At 41.4% G+C, this 22,222-nt stretch overlaps 2 protein-coding genes across 2 annotated transcripts in view; both read left to right on the top strand.

Annotated features, from left to right (window-relative positions):
* The window catches only part of LOC108796894, a 28,606-nt gene extending 19,796 nt beyond the window's left edge, over window positions 1–8,810 (top strand). Inside the window, exons 7-9 of the mRNA XM_018568451.1 lie at window positions 115–1,222; window positions 6,082–6,162; window positions 8,566–8,810. Coding sequence (XP_018423953.1) covers window positions 115–1,222; window positions 6,082–6,162; window positions 8,566–8,589 — 1,213 coding nt within the window. The 3' untranslated portion in view covers window positions 8,590–8,810. The remainder of the gene's footprint in view (window positions 1–114; window positions 1,223–6,081; window positions 6,163–8,565) is intronic.
* Window positions 8,811–15,007: 6,197 nt separating this feature from the next.
* LOC108796893 (interferon-induced very large GTPase 1-like) overlaps window positions 15,008–22,222 on the top strand; it is an 18,939-nt gene continuing 11,724 nt past the window's right edge. Inside the window, exons 1-3 of the mRNA XM_018568450.1 lie at window positions 15,008–15,062; window positions 15,466–15,645; window positions 18,760–18,999. Of these exons, the coding sequence (XP_018423952.1) occupies window positions 15,008–15,062; window positions 15,466–15,645; window positions 18,760–18,999 (475 nt within the window). The remainder of the gene's footprint in view (window positions 15,063–15,465; window positions 15,646–18,759; window positions 19,000–22,222) is intronic.

The following is a 22,222-nucleotide window of genomic DNA, read 5'->3' as shown; positions in this document are numbered from 1 at the left end:
GGTTTGCTTTTGTTTGGAGTTTTATCTTTCAGTCATGTTTTAACCCGGTTATATTTTGAATGTATTTATTGGAGAGTTAAATCTTCTTCTTCTTCTTTACTCTCCTTTTATTAGGAAGAACTGCCCGGCATTAATTGAGCTGTCACTAAATCCCCAGAAAGATAAACTTCTGGTCACACAATGCAGCCAGAACCATATCCATGTCATGGAAGATCCCACCGATGCTCCTCCAGAGAAGAAGTTTAAGCCCTCGTCTGCTGTAGGATTACCGGCCCAGGTGGCAAACAACATCTCTAAGAAGTTTCTGGAACCGAGCGATTTAAAAAGGCTTCTGCGCTTCCGCTCCGGTGCATTCGAAGACCGGACACAAGTTCTGGCAGAGCTGCAGTCGCTTTTCTTTTCTGACCCAGATGCAAAAGTCAAGCTGGTGTTCGTGGAGGATAAATTACATGTGAAGAAAATCTTTCTGATGACCTCTGCTATGAGAGACCGGGCTCAGAATCACCCAGAGAATTTGTTCATTGATTTGTTTAAAGAATTCAGCACAAGTTTTGACTTGTATACCATTTTTTGTGACATAAAGGGAGAAGGATGGACTCCGTGTGCTTACTGCATTGCAAAAAAACAGCTCGACGGCATCATTCCCTTCCTTACAGGTTTGCTTTGTGAGATCATCCCCACAATCAGTAAAAAGGTAAAACATTTAACCATCAACCCTGATATCCTAGAGCCAATTAACCTGGAGAGCCGTTTACCGCATGCCCACGTGAGGTACTGTATGCATGCGGTATTAAATCTATTGTACAGTCGCATATCCCACCTGGATATGATGTCTGAGGCCCAGATCAAGAACTTCCTCCATATCATTTCCCAGACATGTTCAGTTAAGGTCTATGACCGATATCTCAATGACCTGAAGGCCATTTGTCCAGCAGAGGTGTTTCAATATTACCATGACACCTGGCACCCTCGCAGGAAAATGTGGGTAAAGAAGGATAACAGGACTGAAGAGTCCGAGAGGAATTTATATGATTTAGTTTCTGCGAATCATGCAAAGCTCAAGGCAGATGTGGGCTTTATGCCCTCCTTGTATCAATGCCTCTGTTCTGTACTTGGCAGCAAAGTGAAAAGCTCAGCGGACGGTCTCCACCTTCAGAATGCTGACATTGCATCGTTCTGTGATTATGAGAAGTCTGCTCTCTCACCCTCGTCAAATCAGCAGGTAAATTCATACTAAGAGTGCTAATTATTGCCATCTCAAGCTGGCCATACACCTATAGAATTTCTGCACCTCCATCTACGCTAAATTGTGTGGATGGAGGAATCTCCCACTGGGCCAAGCTTCAGTATCTTGCTAGTCGGCCCCACTGGCTGTCAAAATACCTGAACAATGCCTGCGTCCAATTTTGTTCAGATATTTTGAGAGCCAGTGGGGCCAACTAGCAAGATACTGAAGCTTGGCCCAGTGGGAGATTCCTCCATCCACACAATTTAGCGTAGATGGAGGAATGTATTGCACTTTTTCCATCAGACCATAAAAAATCTGCAGATAATCTATAGGTTTATGGCCAGCTTTACTAGAAGCCCGCTTATCCTGACACACTATAAACTACCACCAGTTTTTAATCAAGCTTTCCAGTTTTTGTTGTTTTTGTTTTTTTAACCCAGATGGATATAAAAGAACCCATTTGAACCACCTCTGTAATCATTAATACATCATTTTAAATATATTTTTATAATGCCAGCAGTGTAAGTGCCTGAATGTGACCTGATATCTGCTTCTTCCAGTTCCCTGAAAAGTAGAACTCAGAGGGAGAATCAGCACTAGTAGCTGGTAAGCTGTGCTCATGTGTCAACAAGGAGCATGCTAATAGGAGGTGAGAGCAGAGAGATTTGCTCATCAGTACTGCTGCTTATCCTTTATATTTCCAGTCACAGCTGGGGAGGGCCAAGACCTTGTAACAGTAACTGCAGCAAAGAAACAAAATAGGTCTCTGGCATTGCCAGGTAGGACTGTGCTTTGTGGCAGGACTGTGTAAATCTCAGAATCGAATGGACATAAATACAAATCATTTGGCAGGTAAAACAGCTCAGTTGTATGCATTTCATCTGTGTATTTAGCTCTTTGCCTGAAGTTCAGCTTTTACCTTTTGGATGACGGTGAAGGTTTAGACCTTCTCTCCAATGTTTTTGCTGTCCATGTTTGTGTGATAGATATCAGACTAAATAGGAAGTAAAGGGAAATCATGGACAGGAAGCAAAACTGTTTTTAGTTTTGTTTGTCTTTTTAGAAGGTAGAAGAGCTAGAACCTCTAGTTTATGTCTTGGTTCTTGCCTTGGTATCCTTTTCTGTGAATGGCTTGACATGGCAAGACCTAAATACATTAAATGACCTCTAAACATGGAATCAGTTGTATGGTTTTTGAATAGCAACATTCATTGCCAACATTCAGACTCTGCAAGGTAGGCCAAGTCAACACAACTCATCTTATGGCAGGTGCTGCAAGGTACCATTTTAGTACTCTCCTAAACCTGGGTGTAAGCTGTCTGAAAATGCTGATTACCCCAACTCTGCCCATCCCAGTATGTAGTGTCTGTGCCTTTAGTGATCCTATAAGAGTAGAGACTCGGAAATGGGCACAAAAAGTTGATATAGACAATTCCAGCCAATGAGTCCTGCCCCAGACATTCTAACAAACTCTTCCCAACACTTGTACAGATTCTAGGGCCTATTTACAAAGGAGTTGACCACTACGGCTTTTGGAGTATGGGATGTTACTGAAGCACCTAGAGCCTTGGTTCTCAACTGGTGGGTCGTGACCCAAAAGTGGGTCGTGACCCCGTGTTCAGTGGGTCCCAGTGTGCCTTCCCCTTTTCTAGGTGAGAGGCTCCTTAGCTTCCCCCTAGCGCAGCAATGTCAGCTCTCACGCCAAGCAGCCATTCAAAATATGCTGCCCGGTGCCGAGTGTCAGCTTGAGGTGGGGTGAGCTCCATCCATATGTGCATTGCTTACAGCTCCCTCACATGTCCTGTAGAGGTGCCTGGACCAGAGTGATGTAACATTCTGGCTCTCGGCACCTCTACGGGGTGTGCAAGGGAGCTGTACAAGCAGTGCATATATGGATGGAACTCCAGCACACCAGACAGCAGACCTCAGGCTGAGGATCCACTCCAGTTCTCTTAAGATAGGGAGACATTTACACAATGAGGGCTCATCTACACAATCTCACCTACCACACGTTCTGGTGTGAGAAGTGCATTGCCATTCATTTGAATGGCACCCCCTTCCCACTCACAGTTCTATTGCTGGCATTGGAACTCGCAGTACCGCAATGCCGTGTGTTTCATTGCAGTGCAACCTGGGTCCCGACTTAATGACGAAGGACAAATATGGGTCTTGCGGTTACACAGGTTGAGAACCACTGACCTAGAGGAAACCCAAACAAAGGGAACTTTAAAAGGAACAACTAAGGTTAGGAATATGGAAGCAATCATTGCTGACTTGTTTGAGTTCTTGAGTTGTAAAAAGCATATGTATGGCCTCCTTGGGTGCTCTGGAAAGAAGCTTTGTATTCAGACACTAGAAGGTACCAGCTTTTCAACCTTTCAGACAGTTTAACATCTTCAAATAAGATTCACTGTAAGGCGAAGTTCATGGGGGCAGTGAAGAGGGAGGAAAAAGCAGGGTTGATTTGCGTTTGCAAGATGCTGTGCCTGAAACACCCTTGTGATTCAAATACAGAGCTGTGGCTCTAATGACAGGTGAATACTGTAGGCCTGCACACATCTGTAAATAAATACAACCGGTTTGGCATGGCTGAATTTAATTTATTAGGAGTCTGGGTATATGAGCAGCAAGATAGTGGAGTGACCAGCAGCTTGCAGCACTGTGTTCCTGGGATCACTTCTGCTGAGAATATTATTTCTTTGGAGTTTTTTAAAAACAATCATTAAGCCGGCTTCCTTGTATGCTGCCAAAATAATTTTTAGGTCTCAAGGTGCCCAGCTAAAATGAATACATTGGGTGTCACTGGAAACAATGTAATGTCCCCTCCACCCTTTGGTGGTCAGCGGAAAGTATGTCCCCTTGCACTGCTAGTCGGTGGTAAAAAATCATCCCCTTGCAATGTCGGTCCGTAGGAAGAATGCCCCGCTTTTTTTTTGATCTGAAATACAAATATTTATCAAATATTGTTTGTCGTATTTAATGTCTGTGCAGGTCCACAAATGACCTGTGTCTACTGCCTTAGGGCCCATTCACACCGTGTCCGGACCAGATCCAGGCCAAACTGTTTTTTTTTGTCTGGTCCAAAAACGCATTCCTATGGTAATGAGTAAGGCTAGTTCACACTATTCCGTTCAGTTCCAGAACGTTAAAAAAAAAAAAAAAATAGGCTGCATGCATGCTGCCTGGTCTGAAATAGGACTGCAACAACTAATTGATTATAATCGATAATGATAATCGGCAATGATTCTCATCACCGATTAGTTGGTTTACGATTAGTTGCCCCTTTCAATCCCTGCTGCTCCCACTGCCTCTGCTGATACAGGTGGGGAGGACGCAGGCCACTGCAGCCGGTACCAGCACCGCTGTGACTGCATTCCTCCGCTGCCCACCCGTTCCTCTGCTGCCCACCCGTGCCTCCACTCCATCTAGAGGCTGGGAGCCATAACCAGCCTGCTATTGGATATTTTAAAATGCAATAACAGGCTGGCTATTGCACCCGCCTACTGCTTGCTCTCAATCAGCAGGGAGGACCTGATGGAGAACTTTCTCCTCGGGTCCCTCCTCTGCTGACTGGCAGTGGGCGGTTGCAATAGCCAGCCTGTTATTGGCTATTGCAATTTGAAATATCCAATAGCAGACTGGCTATTGCTCCCAGCAATGAAGTAAAAAAAATAAAGTTAAATAAACTAAAATTAAAAATAAAATGTAAAAAAAGTAAAACAAAAACTTTGGAATGCTGCATTTGTGTAATTTTATTCATTTTGTTTTATTTTATCCAATTAATAGAAAAAAATAATGGGCCAACTAATCGATTTATGAAAATAATCGTTAGATGCAGCCCTAGTCTGGAATGCACCAAAACGGATGTAAACACATGCAAATGCATTGGAACGCACATTAGAAAGTCAATCGAGCCTAAAAAAAAAAAGCACTGGAATGCATCAACACACATCACTATGTTTGCAGAAACGCATCCAGATCTAGTCTGGAGATGGTGTGAACAAGTCCTTAGACCCGTAGTTTTTATATGGTCGCCTCTTGTGCTTGTGACCTAACCCAATGCCCGCTTTTAGTGCTGTGTGTTATAATATAAAGACTGCAAACTTAATAGATTTCCTGGCACAATAGTTGACTCCTCCTGTAGTGGTATTAGAAGCATATATCTGTGATTTGTTATCTATACTATGTCCAGTGATCATGGCTGAGTGGATGTTCTGACAGACATGTGACCTACAATGACCGTCTCAACTCTCAGCACTGCGAAAGATCCAGATAGGGCCGCAGACGTGTTTAACATGTGAAGTTATTCAGGTTACGCTTTGATGCACCATACAAGCCAAGTGTGTATAAAGATGGACATCACTCAACCTCTAGAGTATATGTCTTTGCTCTACCATAAACTACAAATGAATGTGGCTAGGGCTCTACTTCTAGCAATGCAATGTGTATGGGTACATACTTCTAAAGTTCACCATACATGTGTTCTGTACAATCTCTTTTATAGATTTACCAAAACTATTGAAGGACCTATCCAGATAATCCCAAACTGTTTGTATCCAATCAGGCAGGCTCTTGCAATACATAGTTATTGGTAGAGCTAAACGGGATTGAGTAGAAAGATTGTAACGGGTGGACAACTCCAGCCCTCCAGCTGTGCTTTAACTACAAATCCCATAATCCCTCTGTCTTTGAGAGTCTTACCTGTGGCTGTCGGTCTTGCAACGCCTCAGGAGACTTGTAGTTCCACAACAGCTGAAGGGCTCGAGTTGCCCACCCCTGAATTGTAAGGTATTTAGTGAGCTTTATTGACTGATCTCTGACTACTTTTGTTTTTAAAAAAAAATTTTGTTAAGGGACAAGACACGCCTGTATTGACATCAATTAATGAAGGAACTCTCCACACAACTGCTTCCTCAGAAAATTCTACAGATGAGGTATGGTATGCTATTTAGTAATCAATAAAATATTACAACTCAAACTAAAAATGTGCTTTTGTATTTTGTGCTGTGCTAGTAAGGTTAGCATAACACCAGGATTGATTTTCGGGGTCTCCCTGACCAACAAAATTCTTCAAGGCTACCACTGGAGCTGCTTTACTTTCTGTGACGCAACAAAGCCTGGCCTCACAAACACATTTATTTCAGTTGGTTTCCAATGCCAGAGCAGGGAATTCATTCCACAAATATCAAGCATCCCATCACATAGCGAGTGAAATCCTATATGTACAGTATGTAACGTATCAGATTTGTTAAAATGTAGTTGAACAACCAATGTCATGTATTGGCATCTCTATTTCTGTGTAAGAGATTGTTTATATCAGGTGGGCAACCACTGCCCTCCAGCTGTGGTGAGAATACAAATTTTGTCATGCTTGTGGTTACATTTTGGAACCAAGATGGGTAAGAGAATTTTGGGGCAAAAATAAGTAAAACAATAAAAACGCTGTGCCTAAGTAATGCCTAATAAAGTGCATTTAAACTTATACAGTTTATCTCTCCCAACCTATACTTTTAAAGCCATTTGCCATGTACGTTGTGTACTGTGCAAACAAAAATGAATGTTCTTATTTTCTATGCACCTCAGCTTTATCTAATGGCTGTAATGCAGTATTTTTCTAATATTACATTCAATTTCAGAGTTTCACAGGACGAATGGCTCTGCGACTTGTTTATATAGCCCTGAACAATCACCATAAACCTAAGAGTTAAACTAAAGCCCTAACACTAGGCTTGGCACATGATGTAACAATTGTCCTTGGAAACTAATCTTTATAGGTGTGAGCTACATACCTTGTATCCAATATTGGGTAAAACAATGTCGAGTTTTCCAATAATTTGTTTTACCATTTCCTTTCACTAAAATAATTCTTGGGAATGGTATGTGGAGGAGATGTATGGTGGGCCTGGGGACAGATGTCTTTAGTCTCTGTGCCTGTTGTCCTCTGATCCATTAAACCATTACTTTCAATACCTATCCTCTAATTCCACCCACAGAGCATATTCTGCAGATGTTGTGATTTTTTTCTCAATTTAAAGTATGATACACTAAAAAACAAATCATAGTGAACCGGACCTGGTCTACAGAATGCATACAGTTCCCATGTTAGTCTTTTAGATCAGTACCTTGGATCTTAGGCCCAGGCTCTGCATATTGTAGAGGCTCGACATTAGGCCCTGTCCCCTCCTGTCAACAAGACCTGCTAACTCAATACACTGTCAAATGCGTGGAGCCTCTGTGGGTAGTACAGGATCTCTTATTTGACATTTGAATTACAAGGCAGAGCTCATCTCCATACCCCACTGTTACCTTTTTAGTGTTTTTTGTTGTTTTTTTTGTTGTTTTTTTATGTATATTTTTTTTTTTCGTAGGAGAGTTCACTTTAAAACTTCTTTATAAATTCTGAAAAGTTCCTTTTGTGTGTTACCAAAAGTTTGTCACATGTGACCAACAAATATGTTTACTGAGAGCAGCATGGTGGTACATCTGCTTATATAAAGCTCCCCACACACTTTCCAATCTGGCTGTACAATCTGCCTTTGGCTTAGTGTACCTGCTACCAGATTAGAATACAAGTGCCAGGACTTTGAAGCTCCAGACCAGAGAATTGAGGAAAATTCCATGTCACGTTTCATCCCGAGATGTGTACATTCAATTCCTAGGTCTCTGCAAAAGTGGATCTGAAACCAGTGTTTTCAACAACTATCCGGAAGGGCCTTACCCCCTTTAACAAATTAGTTCTAGATTTTCATCTAGAGAATGTAAAGTTGTTTTTTTGTCCCAGGATGGAAGAAAGCACATAGCAGTGAGCAGTCACTAGCAGTAACTGTACGCCACTGTTATGACACATGTAGATTGACTTGGAGACTGCATCTACCATCGCTTTTTGCTAGTGCTGCTGTTTCAAAAGGTGGAGTATGGGAGCTTTATAGACCATGAAGTTCCATGTACCACTTGGTAAAGCACTGGTGCGTTAGTGGATAGCACAGGCTGCTCCAAGCTGTGGTGATAGTGACATTTTGTAGTCCAGCACAGATGAGCTTTAAGGATTGGTGACCAACACAGGCAGAAATTTGGAACAGTTTTTCCGCTTTGTTACCCAACTACAGCAAGTTGAGCTAATACAATATTACTGACCAGATGTTTTGTGAGTCTTAGAAATGCAATCACTCATTATCACGAAGATAATGGATCAAATGCAGCTGTTCTAAAATCTGACTTTTGCTCACACTTACATTTTAAAACTTTGATACTGATTTGATTCAATGCATAAAAATCATTCTTTTTTCTATTGCAACAATTTGTACTTACGCAGTTTCATCTTCCATCTGTCCCAACAGAAGCAAACGGACCAAATGTGTTAACTGACACTTCGTTTGAATCATGTCCATCCTGCGCTTGCTGTGTTTTCTGGTTCATCTGAAGCATGAATGGAGTCTGTCATCTCTGAACATGATCATGGCATTGGGCTGGTCAGGTCACCTGACCCACACAGTTTCTGATTTACTGTTCTCTTTCTACAAGTCTTTCTCCTCTCTATAGTCAGTATTTTGGGAGTGCATGTAAATATAGATTGTTTTCCAGATGCTGTTGTTGGAGTCTTTCTTTCCCCTTAGAATAAAATGCTGTTTTTAATTAGAAAGCTAATGTGTGTAGCTACTTTTAGGGGCTATTCCATGTAAAGATTTGCTTTTATTCAAACATTTAGTAAGGAGCATCTTATGCTATGCATAGGTGTTCCCGGGAATTATAATGTTTAGTACTTTCTCCTAAGATTTTTATTTAAGTGTTGCTTTTTTCCATTATTAAAGAAAAGTATATATTTTACAAGTAATTTAATCCTGACTGCTGTTATATGCTTGGTCTTTAAAGAAAGAATAATTGTGTATTTTCAGTATTTTGTTTTGACTCATTATAGTAAAATTCACCTTTAAGCCATTTCTTTATACACACTTTCTCACATTTTATATGCTTGCTGCTTCATTTTGTCTTGATCATATCTCATACAGCTTTCTAAATGCTTTCTTTATCATCCATTTGCACATTAGACTGCAGGCAGAGCAGCTAGAATACTTGCTGAACAGCTATTAAGTAATCTGAGGAGTATGCATTGTTCCAAATTGTGTTTTAAGTGGACCTTGTATTAAAATGCAAGGTCGGCTTATTACTGTGCCCCCACCCTCATAATAAAGACCACTAACTGAGTTCTAAAAACAAGCAAAAGTAAAAATATACTAACCTGGCACTGTGGCTTTTGGCCACTTCTGTTGTCACTGGTTATCCCTCTTGGTCCGAGGGCCGCGTCCTGGTAAAGCAGAGTACTCCAAATCCTCCGAGAACTCATTCCTGTGCTGTATTGTCGGATTTAAAGTATTCTCACTGGAAGACACCCCTCCTTTCTATTCCTGATCTAGTGACAACTCAATATGTTAGATCAGGGATGTCCAAACTGCGGCCCTCCAGCTGTGGTGGAACTACGAATCCCATGAAGCATCGCTCTCTGGGAGTCGTGGCTGTGAGAATCTTGCAAAGCCTCATGGGATTCGTAGTTCCACTACAACTGGAGGGCCGCAGTTTGGACATCCCTGTGTTAGATCTTTCCTCTCGGTGCAATAACGGCTTTCATTAAAATAAAATGGCCTTTCCTGCTGTGTAAAAGAATAATGGAGACAGGAAAATTGATTTTCCTTCTATGATACCACAGTAACATTAAAGCAAGCAGCAAGTCTATTGGAATGGCCATGGAGGCTCTACTTCATCAAATTCATCAGTTGTGAAATTGTGCTGATGAGGACAGGTAAGACCTCTCTTTGGACATCTGTGTCCTGTCTCTACTATTTCTCAGCTAGCAGATTGCTATTTATCAGGATGTTTGATCATACAAAGTAAGGCCAGATCCAATTCTAAAAGAAAAAAAATGGTGGCCATACTGTTCTTGGCATTTTGTATGTATATGTGAAGATATTCCCAAGCTTCGTTAGTGCCGTCCTTCTGTATACTGTCTTCAGCTATGTTGTATGTATTTATTTGTTCTTGAATTCCTCTTCAGTGCTGCACTAATGAGCACAGCAGGTTGATACAAAAGGCATTCTACACACATGCAAAAAGAACATAAACAGCGCTCTCGGATGGGGGAGGCTAACTGACAAACATGTGTGCAGCCCTGGAAACAGGAGGAGAACCTGGATGCAGATTGACAAAGGAACTGTTGCGCCCTTTGTGTTCCTTTGTCATTCTACACACATGGAAGTCTTGCTGGTACATGCTGCTTAGGTAACACACCTATATGTGTCATTAAAGGGAAGCTGTTATGGCACGAAAGGCTAGGCTGCAATTGCCAACCTCCTGTTGAATATGCTGGTTGCCTAGATGTCTCTGGCTTCAGTCCTTTTGGAGCCACAGGTATGGAAATCAGGTTCTGACTTCAATGGCTGCTTGTTTGTTCTGGGTAAGCGACTCAGAAAGTAGGAAACCGGAAGAGCCCGGAAACTTTGATCTTCATAAGGTCAGGAATAGCAGCTTCCGTACTTCTCTTGTGTTATATATTTTCCTAATGTTATTGTCCTCCAGTCCACTCCGATATTCCCTTCCCTAGCAGCATCCTAAACAATAAAGCACAAATAAGGTCTGCACCACGGTGAGTGGCACTTGCCATAATGTACATACCATACTTTCACATCATGACACACTTGCCTGCCTGTGATTCCACCACCAGTACGACGTACATGATCTCTCTTGTCGCTCTGCTGCTGATGTATTTGCCCGGTTATCTCCTGCGTTCAGCATCTTCACTCAACCGGATTGGCCAACCCACGAAGACATAGATCCTGCCAATGTGCACAAGAATGTACACCAAGCTGGGCATGTACGGCTCATTGTACATGCAAAAAAACAAATGGGTTGTAAGTTAAAAGGAAGATTTTATGGCAGAAGAGACATACAGGGTGATACAAGCCTACCTGATAGCAATTTTAAAACTTGCTTTGCCTTCCATTCAGCAATGTTGAGCAGGAGGCATGAGTGTCACTGGAGCATGGAAGTTGTGATGGTGCAGAGGCCATATCAGACCTCTGGGGTTTTTGGAGTGATCGACAGCGCAATTACAAAACTCTTGATCCATCCTCAGTTTGTATGATGTATAGTCTAGGAAGCTTCAGATGGTTCTGTCAAGAACAGGTGGGGCAACTACAGCCCTCCAGATGTGCTTTAACTACAAATCCCAACCTGCCTCAGCCTCTGGGAGTCATGCCTGTACCTTTCTGTTTTACAATGCCTCATGGGCCTTGTAGTTCCACAACAGTTGGAGTTGGCCAAGAGCAAAATTTTGCTTGAACTCAAAGCAATGATTATGTGCATGAGTGAAATCGCCACAATTCTTTGTTGCCCCTTAAAAGTAACCTGTCATGAGAGAAATAAGTAGGCTGCCACTCCTCTTTCTTTCTGCAAATGGCTTGGATCATTGTTTTGGCTTAAAAGTGAAACTCTTTTAAAAAAATGTAGCATATATAATTACTACACAAGCCATTTTGTTATTCAATGTGATTAAAAAAGGCCTTTTTTGGTGACAATGGTGAGCTTCTCCCTGTGAGTTACGTACTATGAAAGTGATGCTCACGCTGCAACTATTCTTATTAGAACATAGTAAGCGCACCAGCTGATTGTAATGATCCAGACCCTCCCATTCAGGAATCTGTTCATTCAAGATATGGTGAAACGGCTATTTCTTCCGACAAGAAAAAGGTCGAAATCGGCAATAAAGTTTATTTTAGGTCTTGTTCAGACCAGAACAGTTTGTTCCCGGACCAAAAAAGCATCTTAATGTATCCCTATAGTATTTCTGGGCTCTGTTCACACCAGCGCAGTCTGTTCCGGTCCAGACCAAAAAAAAATACTGCTTGTTTCATTTTCTCTAGTCTGGAATGCATGGAAACGCATCAAAATGCAAACAAACCCATAGGATCGCACCTGTGCCAATTTTAAGCTACAAATAAGCGTAAAAATCGTGGTAACAATGCATCTAACTGCAATGCAACAGGTTACAGAGCTGCTCATGAAAATGTATATATACATCTGTATAATAAGAACAGTACACACTACACCACACAGCCTGTGTATGTATACATCTGTATAATAACAGTGCACACAGCCTGCGTATGTATATGTTGGTGTAGGAGTCGTGGACACTACACCAGACAGGCTATGTAGTACATACACTTTATTGCCACTATAAGTATTGGGACGCCTGCCTTTACACGCACACGAACTTTAATTGCATCCCAGTCTTAGTCCATAGGGTTCAGTATTGAGTTGGCCCACCCTTTGCAGCTATAACAGCTTCAACTCTTCTGAGAAAGGGTTTAGATAATGCAGTCAGGCAAGTACCGTTCTCCTGGCAACTGCCAAACCCAGACACGTCCATCAGATTGCTCGAAAATTGCTGATAGGATGTCTAATGCTTCATCTTCTATTGCATCTGTCTGGGCTCAACCGCTTGCGATTAGGGGTAGTGCTACAGTTACTTCTCCTATTTTAGCTACTGAGGTAGTTAATAATTCGGAAATTTTGAGGTCTAGGAGAAAACCAGAATCTTGCTTAAAGGAACCGTTGCCTTGTGAAGTTTTGCCATTAGGGGTGCACTTAACTAGCACATTGAAAGAAAAAAATTTGAAAGGAGTATAGACTTACTGTTGTTATTGCCATCCGCTAAAGAATGTATTTTTTAAAAATCGGATGATGGCTCTGAGGACGATCATCGCAGACCAGTAGCCCGTAATTTTAATAATTGTCTTCAAGCTTTTTGTATCTACGCCAGCATTCTGGGAGAAAAACATCCGGATATGTGTACAGGGCTATTCCAGCATATTGAAATCATTCTGGAAGCTTATACAAACTTTGGAGGTTTAGGCTGGTTTCAATATGAGTCTTTCAGACAAAAAGTTTCAGTTTTCCACTCACTTAGATGGGGGATGAAGGACGTTGGGCTATGGCTAAATCTTATTTCAACACAGAGACAAATACCTCTTAACCCCTTCGTGGCGGGAGACGTACACTGTACGTTAATAACCAAAAATGTATTAATTTATCAAGCAGTAACAGTGAGATTAATTCACAATATCTGCTTGATATAATTAAATAAATAAAATAAAAATTTTAAGTTTAAAAAAAGTGGGGGGAAAAAAATTGTGAAAAGTGTAAAAAAAAAAAAATGTGTAAAAAAAAAAATTAATTAAAATAAGGGACAAATAAATGAATGTATTTATTGCATTTTTTTTAGCTGTGCTGGTTTTGTAAAAAAAATAATACAAATCAAAACTGGGAAAAAAAGTGTATTTTTTAAATTTTTTTTATATTTTATTTGTCCTAAGTGAGGCCTTAGACACACATATGTGATATAAATATGTAGCCCTATCTGTCCTCTAAAAAACAATATATAATATGTGTGGGTGCACTTTGTAAGAAAGTATATTACTGATGTGGAAGAATCACACAGTAAAAATGTCAAAAGTGTGTCAGTCATTTACGAACAGAAACTAAAAACAAGCTCAGTCATGAAGGGGTTAAACAACCTGGTAATTTTTCTACATCCCCGATTCGCAAAGGTTTTTGTTTTGCTTACAACGAAGGTCACTGTAAATGGGCAGCGGAATGTAAGTATAAACATGAATGTTCCTTTTGTAATGGACCACATCCTTGGAGTAAGTGTTTTAAAAGGAGTAATGTTCCTTCCGCAGTAGCAAAAGATATTTTTCATAAAAGAGTGCACACCTGTGAGGCTGGAAAGAATGCTGCCGTGGCTGGTGCAGTACCCAGAACAGGGGAAGGCGCAGTTACTCGTTGGGAATTTGGGTTTTACCTCCCTGAATTTAAAGGTTCTGGTTGTAAAGTAGTAAGAAATCTGAGTTCAATACAGGAATTTTATCCTATTGTAAGAGAAAAAAATTTTCAAAGAAATTTCAGCGGGCAGGTTTGCGGGTCCTTTTATTGATCCTCCATTTTAGAATTTCCGCATTTCCCCATTGGGTTTAGTTCCAAAAAAAGACCCCAATTCTTTTCGTCTAATTCATCACCTTTCCTATCCTAAAGATGATTCTCTCAATGCAGATATAGATAGAACTTTATGTTCTGTTTCTTATACTACTTTTGATGAGGCGATTGCCAAAGTTAAAAAATGTGGTCGTAATGGTTTACTTGCGAAAGCCGATATTCAGTCAGCATTTAGGCTCCTGCCTATAGCCCCAGATGTTTTTAATTCTTTGGGTTTTTATTTTGATGGTTTTTATTTTTTCGATAAGTGTTTGCCAATGGGATGTTCTTTATCTTGTTTTTATTTTGAGACATTTTCTTCCTTTTTAGAATGGGTGGTGTTGGTGAAGGCGGATTATGATGGCATTGTCCATTATTTAGATGATTTTTTATTTATGGGCCCTCCCAATTCTCCTATTTGCATGAATTTGTTCATACTTTTTAGTTCTATTTGTAGCTATTTCGGGGTTCCATTAGCGGAGGAAAAATCCGTCCTGCCTACTGTATCATTACAGTTATTAGGTATTCAAATTGATACAGTTTCATCAGAATTTAGTTTACCTATGGAAAAGATTAATAGGACGCAATCTTTCATTACAAAACTTTTGCGTAGGCGTAAGGTTTTGTTGAGATATATGCAATCTTTGTTGGGTTTACTGGACTTCGCTTCTCGCATTATGCCAGTCGGTCGCATTTTTTCTAGAAGATTGTATACAAATTTCAGGGCTTAAGTCCCCATTCTCCCATGTTAGATTGAACATGGATTTGAAGGAAGACCTGTTGGTTTGGTACAATTTTCTAGACGCGTTCAACGGTAAGTCATTTTGGCAGAGGGATTTCATCCCAGCAGAAGAATTCAATTTTTTTACCGATGTCGCTGGTTCCACGGGTTTTGGAGCTATTTGGAACAACCATTGGTATTGTGATAGGTGGCCTCCTTCTTGGGTGAACCAGAAGGCTACGAAAAATATTGTTTTTCTGGAGCTCTTTCTAGTGGTAGTGGTGTTGGAAATATGGGGTGTTCATTTTTCCACTAGGCGTATTCTACTTTACTCAGATAATAAGGGGGTTATTTTTGTCTATCTTCCAAGTCCCCTTTGGTGATAAAATTGTTGAGGTATCTAGTTTTCTTATGTCTTAAATTAAATATCTGGATAAAAGCTAAATTCATCCCTGGAAAATTGAATGTTTTGGCAGACTCTTTGTCCTGATTTCAGATGCAGCGGTTCCGGGAACTTCTACCGGACGCCGATCGGGAGGGTTTCCCATGCCCAGAGCATCTATGGAATTTGATGTGAGCCTTATTTCAGGAACCATCCGCAATTCGGTGGCACCAAAAACTTGGGCGGAATACTCTTCTGCGTGGCAAAAGTGGTCGTTTTTTAACGTGGACATGGGTTTGTCGTTTCTCTCCCCATGCGAGGAATCTATTCTGGCTTTTCTTTGCTCTATAATTAAACGCAGACCTTCCTATAGCCACTTGGCAAAAACAATATCTGGCATTTCTTTTTTCTTTAGGCTATTTAACTTACCCCCATGTTGCAGTTATTTTTCGGTACAAAGAGTTTTAAGAGGTTACAAAAAGGGCAATTTCTATCTTGACTCTAGGCGTCCTATATCAGGGGAGCTCCTTAGGCACATTTGCAGAGCGACCTCTGGAATCTGCCATTCAGCTTATGAGTCTTTATTGTTCAATACGGCATTTCTATTAGCATTTTTTGCAGCTCTTCGCATTTCAGAGCTAGTATCCCATAATAAAAAGAGTGGGTCGGGTCTTTTGTTTAACGATGTTTTATTAGTTGAATCGGCTGTTCATATAAAAATTGCTAGGTCCAAAATCAAACCATTTATAATTCCGGATTTGCGCTCTTATTGCCTCATCATTACAATTACAGTTTTTGTGTGTTTTGGAAGTGGATTGGAGGTTTGCATTGGAATAAATTAATGCACGTTTTGCCAAGTTTATTGAATTGTTGGCCTACACCGGATATAATTATTATTCATTTAGGAGGTAACGATATAGGTAGAGTCAAAACATTAGATTTATTATATAAAATGAAAGAGGAGTTGTCTAGTTTAAACAAGGCATTGCCCTATACTTTATTTATTTTCTCGGAGATAATACCTCGTCTGGTATGGTTATCTTCTGTGGCTGGCCGCCCTTTTGAGAAAATTCGTAAGCGTATAAACAAAGCGATGGAAAAATGTATGCCGCTTTTGGGAGGGTTTTCTTTTAGGCATAGAGATTTAGAGGGTGGTTTGGAAGGATTTTATCGCCAGGACGGGGTATATCTCTCGGATGTGGCTTTGGATATTTTCAATTTAAATTTACAGAATTGTATTGAAATGGCCGCGGCTGGTGGTGGTGCCTGGGCTTGCGGTAGTGCAAGCCAGGCTGGGGGGGACTATACCCTTAAGTGATGTATTGCTTGAGTTTTAATAACCGGGCAATTGGTTGGTTATAACGATTTAATGGTTGGTTGATTTCAAGTTATGGTTAATAAAGATTAGAATATTTTTTTTTATACCAATAAAATGCCGCGGCCAATATTTGCCAACAATAAAATAGCGTATGTTTTTATTTATTTAAATTATTATTATTGTAAGTTAGCACATGCCACCTGCAGTCCCATGTAATAACGCCATCCATTAGAGGCCCATTTTCATGGGAATGCGGGGACTGTCATTGTTTTTTGGGTTTTTCTATGTTTATTTAATTTCAGATTCTGGCCCTTTAAGAAAAATTACTGGAAGATTTTTCGGCGGGAAAACATCTCTGCGAGGACTTCTAGAAGGTTCTACAGTTCCCCTATATAAGGAAGATGTTCTGGGAATCACCTCAGTGTCCGGATCGCAGTTCAGCAAGCCCCTCCCCCCTCCCTAGGCGCTTGAGCTCCTGAGAGCGACCCATTCTTTCACAAATGTTTGTGGAAGCGTTTGCATGCCTAGGTGCTTGATTTTATACACCTGTGGCCATGGAGGTGATTGAAACACCTGAATCCAATGATGTGGAGGGTAGGGTTGCCACATTTTCTTCAAGTGAAACCCAAACACTCTACCAACGCGCTGAAATTTTTTTGGGAAAATTGCGGTTGCAGATAGGAGGAGATGGAGGCCAGACATAAAAAGTCAAAAATAATAATAAAAAAGAAATAAATCTTTGTTCCCATCTGTGCGCTGCAGGGAGATAAATGTGACATTGCGCATGTTACTGCAGCACACATAAATGCATGTTGTTGTTGGTGTGCTGCAGTGCCATTCATTATTAATGACGCCCCCAATACACCGTGCTTACCTGTTACTTGTTACTTACCTAGCGGCATTACCATGAATTGTGGTGCGCTGTGTCTTAGGTACATGCACCTTTTTTTATGCTATTTCTGTGCATTGGGCAGTCCTTTATCTAAGCTAAAGGGCTAAGGGTCTGGTATAGATTCTAAGAAGGGGGTGGCACATGTCATTTATTTTTCTTCATTTTTTTTAAATGAACTTTTTTGACATTTTAGACTCTGGTGCCTCAAGATTTTGCATACTTTGCTTACAGTACTTTTAAAATGTGCCTTGACAGCAAAAAGGTTGAGAAATGCTGTCATTCATGAAACTGTCCCGGATCTTTCAAAATTAGTAATGTGTTAAGCGTAGGTGCTTAGCATGAAAAGAATAAGTAAAGGTTGGTGAAGCGTTACTGATGCTCTATATAAAGGGGGCACTGCAGACAGGATCTCATTTCTCTCCAGAGGAGCTGACTGTGTAAGGTGACGGGATCTCAGCACTGCTACCAGAAGGTGAGATGATCCACCAACTGGGACACACAATGGGCCTCCAATACTATACCATATATTTTATTTTTTATTGCAAGTGCTTTATATTTGTATTCTTGTTATATTATCTAGGGCACAAAACTTTTACTGCATACAGCACAACTATGATTTCCAGGCGAACCCAGCCCGTTCAGAGTTTACAGACCCGGCAACCCGGCAGTTCACTCGCCATAATATATTGTAGTGATAATGCGCTGCAAGGGCCTTTGAACTTTGGTCACCTGGGTTAGAAGGGACAATAAAGGGGGCTTTGTAATATGTTAGCCTCCACACACAAAAAAATACATGTTCGCAAATAAGCGGGATTGTAAATACAGATGTGGCCAACAATAAAAATGTCCCCAAATCACATACCTGTGTGTCGTGCAGCGTGCGTGTGAAACAATACGGCACCCAGACAGTATCGTGAGAAGTCTAAAAAGAATGTTTAGCATAAGAAATCTTATGGGAAACTTATACAAATTATATAAACACATAAGTAATATAATTATCTATCAGGAAATTGCAGAACAAATGTCACAGATATAGTAAAAGTACGAGTTAAAGATATTAAGCTGGCAGGTCCTCTCTTGGGCACGCTTCTGAAAGCGAGTATCAATTTGAATGGCCAGAGAGATCACATTATCCAAGTTTGTAGGAACCTCTTCTCCAGCCAATTTGTCTTTAAAGCGTTCTGCTAACCCTTGCCAGAAGACTGCTGTAAGAGCTTCATCATTCCAAGACAGCTCAGCGGCAAGAGTGTTGAACTGAATGGCATATTGCCCAACCCAGAGGCTGTCTTAGCAGAGACGCAGAAGTGCACCTGCAGCAGAGGACGCAAGAGCAGGTTCATCGAAAATCTTCTTAAAAAGGGCAAGGAATACAACTATGTCACTAGTAACAGGATCAGCCTTCTCCCACAGGGGAGAGGCCCAGGCCAAAGCTTCAACAGTAAGGAGGGAAATTATGTATGCCACTTTGGCTCGATCAGTGGGAAAATTCTGCAGCTGCAGCTCAAAGTGAATGTTACACTGATTCACAAATCCATGGCAAGCTTTTGGATCTCCAGAAAAACGTGACAGAGTTGCTGCACAGGGGTGGGCTGTGGTGACTCTCGTAGTACCTAAGGTAGTAACACTGAGGTTCAGAGCTGATTGGCAGAAGGCCGAGTACCTTGGACAGGTGGCAAAACCCAGCGCCGAATCATAGCACAGAGGAGCGTGGCATTTTTCTGCAGGGTCAACCTTGTATTGTTACTCAATTGTAAAATTTGTAATGTTTGAGCTAAAGCTAAATTATGCAGTTTACCTCTTTTTTTGGGGCCTATTAGTCAACAATATTTTTGGCCGGTCTGTCTGAAACTGTATTGTTCAACAGTGAGGTTTTCATTAAATCTTCCTGGTCTCTCCCCATTAAACTGTGACCTGGTAAAAGTCTTTGGAGTCAGTAAAATATTTTGCTGAGGATTTGTTGACTTAACTGAAGAAAAGCATAAAGAAGGGTTATCTTTTTATTTTAAGGGGAACTCCATCCCCCCAAAAATGGGGGGAATGAAAGTGTGGTCCACTCTAAAATTCCCAACCAGACTCTTATTCCGAGCACAGGCCTGGCAGGGCAGAAAAGGGGGGAGAGAGGCAAGCGAGTACCCCCCCTCCCTGCGCCATACCTGGCCATATGTCCTCGGCACTGGAAGGGTGCTTTTCCAGGGATCCCCCCATGGTTATAGGGACAAGGGCATCTTCCCCACAAGTCCTGACCCCTTGGTTGTGGGGATCTGTAGGCAGGGAGGCTTATCTACATCGGGTTAACCCCTTTAATAAAGAGGGCACCCAGATGCTGCCCCCCCTTGTGAATGAGTAGGGGTACTTGTACCCTTACTCATTCACTAAAGGATTAAAGTAAAAGAGTAAATAAAGAAAAGTTCCTTTAATAGAAAATAAACTCCAAAAAATTGATCCACCGATTTAGTCCAAAGGTCAATCATGACGTCCAGCATTGCCCTAGCAGCCCATGACTCATCGAAAAACAAACAAACCCAGGTGCCCGCCAACCCAACAAACAGAATTAACAATTTGACGTATGTCAGCAAAATATAATTGGATAGGCAGAGCTAGCGGTGAAATCACTGCTGGCTCCTCCTATCTAATGACATTTTGCCGGCATAATGAAAACAAATGGGTGGAGTCGGCCGCGACATCATGGCTCCGTCCATTGTCATTCAATGAGAGCACACTCGTCAGGTCATTTGTGGACAATAGGCTGTCATTAAATGGCAAGATATGGGCGGAGCCAGCAGTGACGTCACAGCAGACATCGCCCATTTGTTCACGCCGTATGCCATTTTTTGTTTGTTTGCATTATTGTGGGGAAAACTGCTTCGGCAGGCCGTTCTCCACGCTTCGGCTATGTGTTCAGCTCGGCTGAGCCAGAGCATATGCGTTCGGCTCGGCTAAGCTGTTCAGCTGCCTTCGGCTTCTGTATGGGCTATTGTGAATAGCTCAGGTGTGCTATCACATAGAGGACTTGGGAGCTCCCCTATGTGTTAGCAATGGAGTTAAGTAAAACAATTTTTTTTCAAAAATAAACTTAAAAATACCCCCAAAAAAGGTTTAAAGTCCCCCGGTCCTGTGAACATGCACATACCAATATAAACACATGTTGGGTGCGCCTATGTATGAAAACAACGATTGCACTACCACATGCTGGGCATTGCCGCATCTGCCAGTTATCACGGATAATTCTAAACTGTTGATCTGTACGGGCTTTTAAAGCATAGCCTATGGACAATTTGGGGTACCGTATTTTGTTTCCATTTTACAGATGCACGCAGTTTTTAACCTGCACATGTTGGGTATCTATTTACTTGGCACATCCTCATCCTTTATATTTTACAAAGAATTGGGTATTATATTATGTTTTTGTGCACTTAAATTAACTTATGTGTATTCTTTACTGAAATAGTTGCACTAATTAGGGATGCACCGATACCAATACGAGTATTGTATCATTGCCGATACCAAGTATTTGGGCGAGTACTCGTACCGCCCGAATGCTCCAATACCTTCCCCGATACTGGGACTTCCAGTCAGAAGGGAATTTCCTCTGACTGGAAGTGCCATAGGGAAACATGGAGGAAGCCAGGTGGCGAGTAATGATTCGCCTCCCAGCTTTCTGATTGGCCGGGAAGTCACTTTTATGCTGATTGGCTGGGAAGCTGGTCTCCTAGCCAATCAGCATCAAGCTGGCTGAACAGCCGACTCCTTGCTGATTGGCTGAATAGCCGGCTCGATGCTGATTGGCTGGCCGGCTTTACAGCCAATCAGCATGGAGCTGGCTTCCTTGCCAATTTTGAAGCCAAGAGGTGGATCTTTACTTACCAAGTTACTTCCTGATTGGCCGGGAAGCCGGCTCGCTGCTGATTGGCTGGGAAGCCGGTTTCCCAGCCAATCAAAATCGAGGCGGCCCAACAACATGGAACCGGCTTCCCGAGCAATCAGGAAAACGCTAATATCATGAAAAAATTTGCAACTGCCGCCATTTTTTTCTTTAGGGTCTGTGCTTCCAGGAAATAACTCATGCTGTGGTTTATAAACGTGTGCAAAAATGGCATTGGCAGCAAAAGAGTTAAAATACATACTGTATACTGTATATGCCAAATCCCTCCATTCTGCTAAAAGTGGCAGTTGCATTTATTTGCACAGCTTCATCAAGCAAGTAACGCTTACACAGCTAATATTTTGCCCATCAAAGACAAAGGCATACATTTAAAACAACATGATCATGGGGAACCACGTATAATAATAATAATAGTTATTATTATCATACAGGATTTATAGAGCGCCAACAGTTTGCGCAGCGCTTTACAATATAAGGAAGACATTACAATCACAATACAATTCAAGACAAGATGGTAAGTATGGTAATTTCAACACATGACATGAAAGATATTATCGTATGACACTTCATTCAAAATGGACTCCGTTTATGGTTAATCTATTGTGTATCTTATTTCTATGCATACTACCTCCTTCTCACCCACATCACCCCCCTGGTCACAGGCCTTCCTTCTCATTCTACTCCTTGGTCACAGCACCCGACACTCACCTCACATACCCTAGACATGGCAATTGCAACCCACTTCATCACCCTATAGTCACAGCACCTTCCTCCTGCC

Source organism: Nanorana parkeri, unplaced genomic scaffold (genome assembly GCF_000935625.1).
Source record: "Nanorana parkeri isolate BGI_ZX_2015 unplaced genomic scaffold, ASM93562v1 scaffold1190, whole genome shotgun sequence".
NCBI lineage: Eukaryota > Metazoa > Chordata > Amphibia > Anura > Dicroglossidae > Nanorana > Nanorana parkeri.
The sequence above is the reverse complement of the archived record's forward strand: the minus strand, read 5'-3'. Positions and strand labels throughout refer to the sequence as shown.